At 36.7% G+C, this 12,041-nt stretch overlaps 1 protein-coding gene across 6 annotated transcripts in view; it reads right to left on the minus strand.

Moving 5' to 3' along the window:
• The window catches only part of INO80 (INO80 complex ATPase subunit), an 87,283-nt gene that overhangs the window by 56,445 nt on the left and 18,797 nt on the right, over positions 1 to 12,041 (minus strand). For all 6 annotated transcript variants that reach the window (XR_014024715.1, XM_081314631.1, XM_081314627.1 and 3 more), the window contains 12 exons: positions 11,453 to 11,656; positions 9,929 to 10,124; positions 9,572 to 9,639; positions 8,895 to 9,104; positions 8,177 to 8,257; positions 7,139 to 7,234; positions 6,838 to 6,897; positions 6,037 to 6,179; positions 4,572 to 4,656; positions 4,145 to 4,262; positions 2,240 to 2,325; positions 583 to 750 (listed from right to left, as the gene is read on the minus strand). Coding sequence is in view for 5 of the 6 variants with exons in the window: in XM_081314631.1 (XP_081170757.1) it covers positions 583 to 750; positions 2,240 to 2,325; positions 4,145 to 4,262; positions 4,572 to 4,656; positions 6,037 to 6,179; positions 6,838 to 6,897; positions 7,139 to 7,234; positions 8,177 to 8,257; positions 8,895 to 9,104; positions 9,572 to 9,639; positions 9,929 to 10,124; positions 11,453 to 11,656 (1,515 nt within the window). In the remaining variant the exon portion in view is untranslated. The remainder of the gene's footprint in view (positions 1 to 582; positions 751 to 2,239; positions 2,326 to 4,144; positions 4,263 to 4,571; positions 4,657 to 6,036; positions 6,180 to 6,837; positions 6,898 to 7,138; positions 7,235 to 8,176; positions 8,258 to 8,894; positions 9,105 to 9,571; positions 9,640 to 9,928; positions 10,125 to 11,452; positions 11,657 to 12,041) is intronic.

Below are 12,041 nucleotides of genomic sequence, written 5' to 3' on the forward strand. Positions count from 1 at the left end.
AGAGGTGCCAAAGGATAAGTAACGATAGACAGGGCCTCCTGATCTAGGAATGGCTGCAACTGAAACGCTGGAATGCGCTGCGTAATGGTCCCCGTGGCTACAGTTGCTACCTGCTTTTTAAAAAGGAGCTGAGTCCAGGAGATTCCCAATTATGAACCAGTTCTGAACAAGGCAATGCAATCTGTCCAGATATTGGGCCACAGTCACTCAGAGAACTTCACAACCAAACTGAAATCTAAATCTGAGTCTTTTCAGTCATAGTTCAACATTTAACCACTATTCTACACTGACTGTTGTAAACAATTTGTAAACTATAATCTGCAACATACACTCTTTTAGAATAGGCACAGTTGCCTTTTCCATACTCATATATTATCTTACCAAAACACTCTATTTTCCAACAGACTATACTGTACTACTACAAAATGACAAGGTTTACCTTTGCAAATTATAAAATAAAGGAGGAAGGGCTTAAGTAAGGTAAGCAAATGCAACCTGTTAATCATGCATTATGGAATATGGGTATACAGCTACGTTTTCTTGAGACAAGCATTTCAGGACAATAGGTTTTCCTAAACTCACCTTCCTGAACTGCATGACAAGGTTCATGAGGCTACTAGTAGTGTTCTGGGCTTGCTGAGTAGTGCCCATGGAGGATTGTAAAAGATCATCAATTGAAATCTTATTCTTCAGAGCTTGATATAATAATTTCTGTCGACTGGTCTGCTGGCAATACATAAGAATCTCGATCTACGAGAGAGGAAAATAGATTAAGCTATTGCCAATAGAAAATTATATTAAATCCCAGTTCACAAACACAATCCATAAGTAATCTTGGAGAATAAAGAGGTTTTTCCCAGAAATCTTCATTGTAATGTCAGGGATGCAAAATAAATATTCTTAGCTACAAATATTCAGATAGGAAGAACCCCTGTCAAAAATCTATGGAATATTACTATATAACATGAGATGTAAAAGTTCTCTTTAAAAAAAAACTTTCAAAATTACTTCTTCACCGCTTTGTATGATTTAGCCTAGTCTAGAAGTGACACGTTTTTGTTATGGATTTGTGTATCATACTTTATGTTCATCAATGATTTTCTGAAGATTAAAAAATAAATTGACTCAGAAAAATACAAATATTATTTGTACTGTTCAGAACTGCATACAGGTATAAAGCTCAGGAATATTCTCAGCTATTGATACATGGAACTGGATGGAGATTTTGCTCATTTGATTAATTTTTGCTCCTTTTCTTTCACACAACTTTTTTTCTTACTCTTACGATTTATTTTTCTGGTTGCTTAATTTGCAGTATTGGTTTGCTATTACAAATTTTACAGCCTTGAATCCTTGCCAGAGACTAACAAAGTATTCCAGCATCCTGTACAGGATTTTGTATGAGGTTTAAGTCCAATTTGGGAGATGGTCAGCTTGTGTCAACTGTGCCCCACTTTGCTATGCCTCAGTAGAACAAGTGCAAAAATCCTACATCAAATGCATTCAGTTCATGGATCAAGAATTTCCCAAGGATATAATTTATGGAATAATCCTCATGCATGACATTAAATGATCAAAACTGTGCATATATTGGATAATTATGTAAAATATTATCATTGCACTGCAATGATAATCACTACAAAGAAAAAGCAAGTACTTAACAAACACTCACAAACAGAACTACCACTACCACAATCATATCTGAAGCACTGAAATGCTTCCGGGTTGAAAGGATTAGCCGGTGGCATCCCTGTCTTTGACTTTAAGGTGTTTATTATTCTGATCTATTAATTTTATGGTCAGATATATTTATTTATGCAGACACACGAAGTCTGAAAGTAGAGAAATATTATTTCTCTAGAAAGGATGGATCCCGAGATGCACTTTGGTCAAATGAAGTAACTTTCACCCATTTTCTTTTCCTTATAGCAATTCCCAGAGCTCCCTGGAACCAGTTTTCGGGGGGTACTATAGTTCCCTAGAGTACTATAGAGAAAATATAAATTAAATGCAATTAGCTTTCCCTTCTTCTTTTAAGAGAGCAGATTATTTAGCTAAAGGGATAGCTTTAGCTGAAGCAGATTATTTAGCTGAAGGGATGTCCACTTTAAACCCAATAAGATATTGAAAAAGCATTTTTAGGAATGCAGATTTCACATCAGTTAGAAAAATTACACAATGGTGTATAAGGAAAAAACCTCAAGAGGACAAAAGAGTTTATTGTAGTTTTGACTGGCACCTTGTCTGACAATTCGTTTTCCACATCTTTCTTTATTCTTCTCAACATAAAAGGTTTCAAGATCATGTGCAAACGTGACAGTTGATCTGGAATTGAGAGGAAAAATAATCCATAATCATTTATCTAATGTTAATAATGCTCTGTTACAAATGATGATTCAAAACAAGGAATGTTCCATAGTTCCATAATGGCACTTTATTTAACTTATGAATAGAACAATAGTAGAGCAACTGGAATTAAAATGGATGGAAGAAACTTCAACAATGTCAGCTATATTGACGATTCTACTTTGATATCTGGAAGTGAGGAAGACTTCAGGAGCAATCTTAAGGAATCTCATGGCGAAGGTGAAAAGGGGGGGGGGTCAAGACTGATTTGCACTTTCACCTGTATTCCGCTTCACTCGCAGCTTGACAAAGAAAAGGGAGGAGATGGGTGGAATGCGAGGGGAGGGGGAATTGCAGACGAGCATCATTGGTTCCCATGGGACAGGGCTCCAACCCAAGGATACATCAAATGGATGGCCTAGCGTGGCTCGCTGGTTCCCATAACAAAATGAACAGAAGTGATTGGTGGACTAAATGGAATGTGGGTGACCCATAGGGAAAGGGGGAAATTAACTATGCTAGCTTTTGCGCAGGAAACCTAGAGTTGGTTTCGCTTTATGGTTTATTTAGTAAAGTTTATACTCTTAATAAAATAAAGTCCCAGAAGTTTCTTTTTCTGGATCCACCAACTAGACAGTTGGCAGCGGGGTACAAAAGTGCATCTGCTGCTCAGCAATTTTTTTTAAAAAAAGTCCCAAGCTTATGTTGACTGGTAATGCCAACACAATGCATAGTTGGAGGGAAGAAGCTGAGCGACTAACAACTTTACCTTCCTAGAATCAAGTGTTCATGATTATAGCCAGTGCCTTTTTTGTTAAAAAAAAAAAGGTGGCGGAACTCACACACATCATACAACCCACCTTGCCTACCCTACAAGGTTCCATCCAAAAAAGGTGCCAGAACTCCGTTCTGGGCGTTCTATGACCAAAAAAGCCCTGATTATAGATATGAAAAAAAGTAACAGCTACAACTTGGGCTGAAAATGGGAAGATCTTGTCAAAACTTATATAGTCAAAATATTAAGGTGTGGAGATATCACACTGACAGTAAAGGCATGTGTTATCAACACCATGGTTTCCCCAACTGTAACATGGTTGTGAACGGTGGACGATCAAAACAGCTGAACAAAGAAAAACAAATGCCTTTGAATTGTAATACTGGAGAAAATGATTGACAATACTGTACACAGCAAGACCAAATAATTCAATATTAGCTTAAGTAAAACTGGAAGACTGCTTATAGAAAGCATTAACAGTGAAGGTGAAGCTTAAGGATTTTGGACACAGAAAAGAAAGGGACACTGGAGAAGATCATATACTTGAAAAAAATCAAAAGCAGTTGAAAGAGAGTCTGATAGATAGTGGATAGTTATTCACACTGATGGCAAAAGCACGAACCTATAATAATTTAAAGAAGCTCTAATAATCTTGATGTAATAATGTCCATTGGGTAATGGTCAGAAGTGACTGAACAACCGTCAACAACTTACGATGGGGCTGTGAGTCATAACTACCAAATATTACTTTAAATATTTGCAGCAGTAAATTTTCAATACTAATTGCCACAGAAGGTGAATGGAACAGTACTATTACATAAATGCCCTGGTTGTAAACTTTCCATGGGCATCTAGTTGGCTACTGAGAGATCAGAACAACGAGCTGTCTGAGCCTTTAATTTGATTCAGTGCAGTTCTTCTAATGTTCTAAGCATTCTATAACATCTGGCTCTAATACATGTGGGCAATTCTGCTCAAGTTATAGAATTTGAATGCAAAGTATACTGAATCGTGCGTACTCACTCTCATCAATGGCAGATTTATTTTCCGCATGGCTTTCAATATCTTTAGAAAACCATTCATTGAACTCTTCATGGGAATCAAACAATGTTGGCATAATGAAATGAAGCAAAGCCCAGAGCTACAAAAGCAAAGAAAACAGTAATAAATATCCCACTAACTAATATATCTTAAAACTCATTTCTTACATATACTGAATAGGTTCAAGGAACTTTCTTTCCAAAAATGTCAACATGGGTCATCTGGACTGACAATTCAGAAAACCTTTCAGTAACGATGACAGTGAAGACTACATCAAAACCTGATTAACAGATTGAGGAACGCCATTTTCTGAGTAAACAGAAAGAGGCAGGCAAGACTATAAGTTATATCTGTGAAAACATTAGATTGCTACTATTTATAGAAACCAATGAGAACAAAACATGCATACCTCAGCCATAGTGTTTTGGATGGGGGTTCCAGTTAGCAATAGTCGGTTTCTACATTGGAACTGAAGTAAAATTTTCCAGCGGACGCTAAATACCAACAGATTTTGAAGAAACTGATTTAGCAAATGGCAATAAAGAAACACATTGCTACTTTTGTTTTTATAATGTTAATTCATAAGACTTCTAGGAAAAATAAAATACTATACAGATTTTACTGCCATTTAATCTGTCTCTAAAAGCGCTTCTACAATGTGACACGATCAATTTATAAGCAGTTTAAATATTACTACAAATAATACTATTTGTTGAAAGAGCCAGCTTGGGAAGCCTTAAGCCACACAGCTGATGGCCCTCCTTCTTCTCTGTTGACCTTCTCCTGCACATGCTACTTCCTTGGCCACCTCTGCTTGCCCAGAGAAGAGCATCTGATAGCTTTTCAAAGCCACTGCCTAGACCAGGCTTTTCAACCAGTGGTATAGGTACCACCTGTGGTACATTGGCACCTGGCAGGTGGTACGCGACCATCCTAGAAAAGTGGTAGCAGGGAATGAGCTGAACCGGTGGCAGCACCGCACAAGCCAGAGCGAGAGATGGCTGGAGTTGCAGGGCTGTCAGGGCTCAGCAGAAGCGCCAGGATCAGAGCCAGGCTCCAGCTGGAGCTCAACAATGATCCTGCCACTTCTGCTGAGCCCAGAAGAAGCACCGATCAGCTGGAATGTTGCAGCATCTCCAGGGTCTTGTGATTTACATTCAGATGTTTGGCAACTGATTCATATTTATGACAGTCACAGTGTCCCAGGGTCATGTGAAGTGACCAAAACCTGCTGCACCCAGCGGGGGGGGGGAGGAGTAAAAACCAAATACCCCCCCCACTGCCAATCCTCAACAGAAATGCTCACAACAATGAAAACCTCGGACAGGAGGAAGAACGCCGCCGCGGGGGGGGGCAGGCAGGTGTCTTGCTCGGCTGTGGCTTGGGGGGCGGCACTTTTTTCAGTGCCATTGTAACTTCAAACAGTCACTAAGCAAACTGTTGTAAGTTGAGGACTACCTGTACTTTATCACTTTTTTCCTTTTTTTTTTTTGGTCATCAAGTTTTTGACCCCTTGCTAGGCGACTGGTGATACTCGAATGTTGCCATATCCTAAAAGTGGTACAATGGGCGAGAAGGTTGAAAAGCCCTGGTCTAGACAATGGGAAATAGGAGAAACCTGGTTGTTGTAACTTCTTTGTTACTGGAAGTAGTCCTGGAGGGGCCCATGGAACCTAAATATACTTGGTGCTTCTAACCTAACCACTTACAAAAAAAATTACAAATCCTGGAATCCTCATAACTATGAATAAAACAAAAATACATTTTAAAAAGTGATAGCATTTTAAAAAGTGACGCTACAATTAATTACTGCATCTTAGCTTCCTTTTTTTTCACTGGTAAAATAGTTTAACTCTTTCTACTACATAAAATACCTGGAACTACTCTTGAGTGCCTGTGCTTCGTCCAGCACCATATATTGCCATTTCACCCGCTGAAAATACTTGACATCTTGGACTACAAGTTGATAACTGGTGATCACCACATGAAAAGAAGCATCCTGAGTATACAAAGTCTTCTGCAATCAGGGGGAAAAATGAAGTTCCACGAATGAAATTGACCCATCGAATATACTCAATAATTTTAAAATCTGTTTCCAAGCTGAGTGAGCAGCTTGTTTCTAACTGGACATTTATATTTTATATTTAAAATTTTGACATATGATTAGGCAGATTTGTGTGCATATTGATGGAAGTAGAAGGTTACAATCTTCATGGCAATTCAATTTACAAGCATTGCAGCAGCAGATACTTCCTTCACACATGGATTTCTCTTGACTGGAGCTATGTATTATGCTTATTACACCACAAGAAGAGGTTAAATCACTAAGGAAATGTCCAGATAATCACTCAATTAGCCCTCAAATATATTTAAATAGTAAAAGTCAAACTTTTTGCAAATTGTAATCCTAATCACTAGCTAGGGAATGAAATTCTCACGTTAAGGGAAGACTTTATTGCATATGAAAATAAGAGTTGATAGGGACAGGCAAGAATTGCGGTTTTAGGACCTTAAAGATAAGTATTATTATAAGAAAATAGATGTAGAGGCAAGTACTGAAGAGAAGACAAACATTAAGATAAAAGTAACAAAACTTATGATTAAAAATATTCCCAAATTCTATTACAGAAAGACAAGAATACATTAATTTATTAGATAAATGGGAGTGATAGTACCTGACTCCAGAATTTCCTGATCACTTTTCGGTCATTGGGATTTCCCCAATATGGTAGCACCTACAACATATAAAAAACACTCCATGTAAGTACTTATTATTTTTATAGAAGTCCTTTAGTTCTTTCAGACTTTTGCCATTCCTTGTGAACCAGATTCAGATTTCTGGTCTTTTACATCAGGCTTCCGAACTTGGCAGTTCCTAACTCCTAGAGTTAGGAGAGTAGGAAGTAATATAAATCTACAATTTCTTTTAAGAATTTAGGAAAATTGAATTTATGGAATGATCATGTCTGCAGTCACCTTAAATCTAGGAACAAATCTGGCGAACTCCTGATGCCAGTTGTTTAATGTGGAAGCTGGTGAAATTATTAAAAAGGGGCCCCAGATGTTCTCTCTCTGGAAGGAAAAAAAATCTTAATTAAAGAATGTTTAATACACTTTAAATAAATATCAAATATGATGAGTAAAGAAAATATACAAGTTGTAAAATTGCTTTGTACTATACAGGTGTTTTGTATGTTGTTCAGAAGCACACATACTAGGGACACAACATATACATTGCTTACTGACATGCCTTTCCCAAACATACTATGGTAAAACCAAACAAGCAAAGTAATGCATGCAATTTATATTGATTTCTTTATTCATAAAATAAGACAAAAAAGAAGAGCAAAAGTGCCTGAATAGTTCTTTAAACAGAATAATTACTTTGAGGTATTTATTTTATTATTTTATTTTATTTTATTATATTTATATACCGCCCTTTCCCGAAGGACTCAGGGCGGTTTACAGGGTGATTAAAACGAAAAATACAAGAGTTAAAAACAATTTAAAAAATTATATCAATCCCTGAACAAATAAAAACCCCAGTTGAAATTAAAATTAAAATTAAAAGGGTATGGCAGTAACAAGCACAGATAGCAACCTTTGCTTTTTCTTTTCAATACAAAAGTTGTGCTTGTGTAACTCAGGATATCAAATGTGGTACAAGTGTGGCACAAATCCCTTCACAGGCAACCTGGGCTTGCAGTTCTAAACAGCCAAACCAAAGGTAAAAGAAGAATACTTTGAGTCAGGCTGTAGTAGAGATGAAATCTGGGGAGGGTCAGTTAGCATCAGGAAGCATAAGAGATTTTGAGTACCAGAAAAGACTTTGGAATGCAAGAAATGAAAGCCTCAATTCAATTATGCACAGAAAGGAAATGTTATTACACACACACACACACACACACACACACACACACACACACACACATTAAATACACACGGGCCTCATTTCAATCATGCAGTAAGTGCTTACTTTCAGCCAGAGGTTTAAAGCACAAAGAACCCACTTACCTCAGCCAGATGCGCTAATAAGGCAATACTCTGCACAGTTTTACCCAGCCCCATTTCATCTGCTAGGATACCGTTGATGCCCTGAAAGAAACGAAACGGAAAACTTCAGTCTGGGTAAGGCATAAAAATATGCATATATAATACCCTAAAATCAATTCAACATTAAACTTCCATTTGTCTTCCAAAAGCATGAAACCAGTTCTGGAAAGTTCTGTAATATTCTCCTTTCCATAAAAAAATATACCAGAAAGTATCTCTGAAAATATACCCGTATTCATTTCCATAGATGACATTTTAATTTTAGGAGCATGGACACAATATGGTGGAGCAGTGGGCTAATGCCTCCTTAAGTAACACCAGCTGCCTGCAATTAGTGCAGGTTCGCATCCCACCAGGCTCAAGGTTGACTCAGCCTTCCATCCTTCCGAGGTAGGTAAAATGAGGACCCAGATTGTTGGGGGCAATTAAGCTGACTTTGTAATAATGCCGCTTGGGAGGGTGTGTGAAAGCCCTAATAAGCAGGCATATACATAGAATGAAGGCTACTGCTAAGCTTGTAAGCCACCCTGAGTCTTCGGAGAAGGGCGGGATATAAATGGAATTAAAATAAAATAAATAAAAATAAAAAAATAAGTAACCATAGTTCAGCCCTCCTTTTTGGAGCCATGCCAAGAAGTAATTTGTTTTAAAGATTTTGCTTCAAGGAAAAAAAGCACACCTGCTCATACAGGTTGGCTAGCCAGTTCATGCCTTTCAACTGGTAACCTTTTAATTTGCCATTGAAAATGGTAGGCTGTGGAATGTCCTCTCCTGCCCGGATGGAAGGGTTGGCAAGGCTGTAGCTCTCTCCAAAGCCAGTGCCGGATTTATTGGCAGCTCGAAGCGCAGCTGCCCGGCTCTCCTTAGCATCTTCATCAAAAGACCTGGTCTACACAAAGGGAGGAGAAAACGGTTAGAAGGGTAATCTTACACAAAATGAACAAGTCCGAATCCCAAACTTACAACTGAATAAAGACACATAGGACAAGATACATCTTCTTTCATTTGTTAACATGATCTCATACATATGAGAAGAGTAGAACTAAAGTAACAGAAATTAATACAGTCTGCAATCTTCATCTTAAGTTTTACTCCTGATTCAATTTCTGAAATACTTGAAGTACCTTATCATGACTATTCCTCATACAATTCCATGGGAATAACATTCACTTAATATCTATGCCATTCAGATTAATCCTAATAAATACATTACCTAATTATGGACATCTTTATTTTTTTTTAAAGAATAAAGCTAGTAACTTACAAGAAACATTGAAAGGTTGCTATGCCAATTCCAGACATTTTAAAATTTAAAATACTTTCCAATTCACATTATACTTTATTGTACACACTTACTTGGGCCTGATGAATTCGAAAAGCATCTTCAGCATTTTTCAAAGCCTGAGCCTTGTAATAGTTACTATCTGATAATAAAGCAAAATTTAAAAATGAAACAAGGATTCCATTACAAAACTCTACTTATAAGCAATTCACAAATTTCTGAAAAATTAAAAGTTTGAAATGGAGCTGAGCACTCTTCACTTACCCAGAAAAGTGCCTCTCTTTGTCTTGCTCTTTGTGTCTTTAATTAAGGGTTTCAAAGAGGCACTTCATTTGCAAGCAATCAGCCCCAGTTCATAATTCAGGGAAAGCATGCCATATAGTAATGATAGGATTGTCCTAAATCTCAGTAGAATTTAGTTTCATCCTTACCATAATCCTCTTGAGTAATGTTGACAACAACTCCTCCACCAATATCAATCTGCCTCTGGATAGAACTGTCTTCAAGTTTCCTTAGAATTTCTTCCTGAATTCCATCATGTCCTGTATCTCGTTTGCGACTCATGAAGTGGGCATACAACTCGGTTTGGGTTATCAGAAAGTTAAGTTTTCTCTGCTGTCTTTTAGCCTAAAATAATTTATAAGTAAATAGAATAAATACTTTCACCTATAAAGATTCGCATAGAATAGTTTCACAACTGAGGAACTAAAACGATGATTTCCTGAATGATGGCTATTTATGTATTGAGTAAAAAATACAACTTCCAAAATATCCAATAGAGCTGTATCCAACCTACATGTTCTTGCTAATTCAAAGAAAATAACTTATTAAAATAAGTATTATAAAATAGATCAGTTTGACTTTACAAAAATCGAAAGATGAGATGTGAACACATTCAAAAATTACAACAATTTTAATAGATAATAAAACATACAACGAATCTTGTATTTTGATCTCTCAGAGAGGAGAAAGGAAAATCCTATTTTTCAATTAAAGGAGAATCCTAGTGTTTTAAATGTAGGCTCAGCTTGGAAAATTATGTCACACAGGCTAAAACAACATATAATTTGTTAGGCAAACTTTAAAAAGAATTTGAATTAATATCAAATTTATGATTTGGATAATATTAACCAGAACGTTGTAGTCTAGATTTGGAATAGTCAATAGGATGGTCATAGGCAATAATTATTTGCATGCACCTTCCCAGGTATCTGTATCTATTCAGAGGTACCTTGCCCTGACTTCATGTATTTTTAGATTCATTTAATTAAAAAAGAAATTAATAAATGGGCAACTAGCAAGCTGGAAATTAAATCCCTGGCTTCTAACATCATCTTTATTTACAGAAATGTTTTTGGTTCTTACATAGATCACTTTAGAGAATAAAAATGGTAGATGGCTACATCTGTCTAGAGGAGGGAAAAAGTGGGAATGTTTGAGAGTAACCCATAGAGAAAAAAAAAGCAAGTTTATCAGTTTTTTTTCTTAGTAAATGGCTGGTCCATAAAAAAACAAAACTATACAATAACCATTTTGTGACAGCCTTCAGGACCAGCCCTCAGAATTTTAAAAGTGCCTAGCAGCCTGAAATATTGCCTTTCCTTCCTCTAGAAAATTGATTTCAAAATTCAGAGTTAAATAAAAATTAGATAATCCTACACAAGGAAAAAAATGGATATGTTACATTTCAATGACTCTGTAGGACAAGAGCAATGTTGGCAAAAAATAAGATGTCTGGTAGCACCTTTTCTGACTAACATATTTTATTAAAAAACAAACTCCAATGAGCTGCAGCTCATTTCATCAGAGGCATGCACATCAGTTGCATCTGATGAAGTGAGCCTCTTAATGAACTCTGTTAGTCAGAAAAGGTGTCCCAGTCTCCCTCTGATTATCTGCTGCAACATCTACTTTGTTAATATCTAGGTTTCTTTCCCTAAATGAACTATTCTTACTTCTCTCATCTCCTCATCCAATTTGCGTTGTTCCAATGCTTCTTTCTCTGCTCTTTTGCGGTGCTCTTTTTCCACTTTTTCATATTTTTTCCAATACAAAAGCATCTCCTTTGTAAGTCGACGTGCCCTTGGTAGAGTTTCCTTGCAATTCTTTTGGGCTTGAATAGCTGCTCGACGCACCTCTCTCATACACTGGTGAGCCAGCTAAAACAGAAAAGAAAGAGGGGGAAAATTAGAATTAGGCAGAGAGAAAAACCAGGAAGAAAAGTTTATATTCCCAAGTCCTGCACCGGAAGCAGTGTTCTTGATTATCTCCCAGTACCAAAGCCGAAATTCACAAATGCTGCTTTAATAATACTTTGCTCGTATCTTAAATACTTCCTTTGTAAATGAAATCCATTTAAGATAAAAACAGAAATCTGTCCTTCTGACAGAAATGATGTTTTCTTCTTATTGGAATTAAATAGATTATGGAAGTTAAACTGGGAAAAACTGAGTACAGATATAGCTGTTATTATTATTCCTGTTTAAATATGACAATTACAGCAAATACAGATTCTTAGAAAATTCATGTCTGGGTAAGGTGATG

Source organism: Vipera berus (assembly GCF_964194415.1).
Source record: "Vipera berus genome assembly, chromosome: 1".
Taxonomy (NCBI): Eukaryota; Metazoa; Chordata; class Lepidosauria; order Squamata; family Viperidae; genus Vipera; species Vipera berus.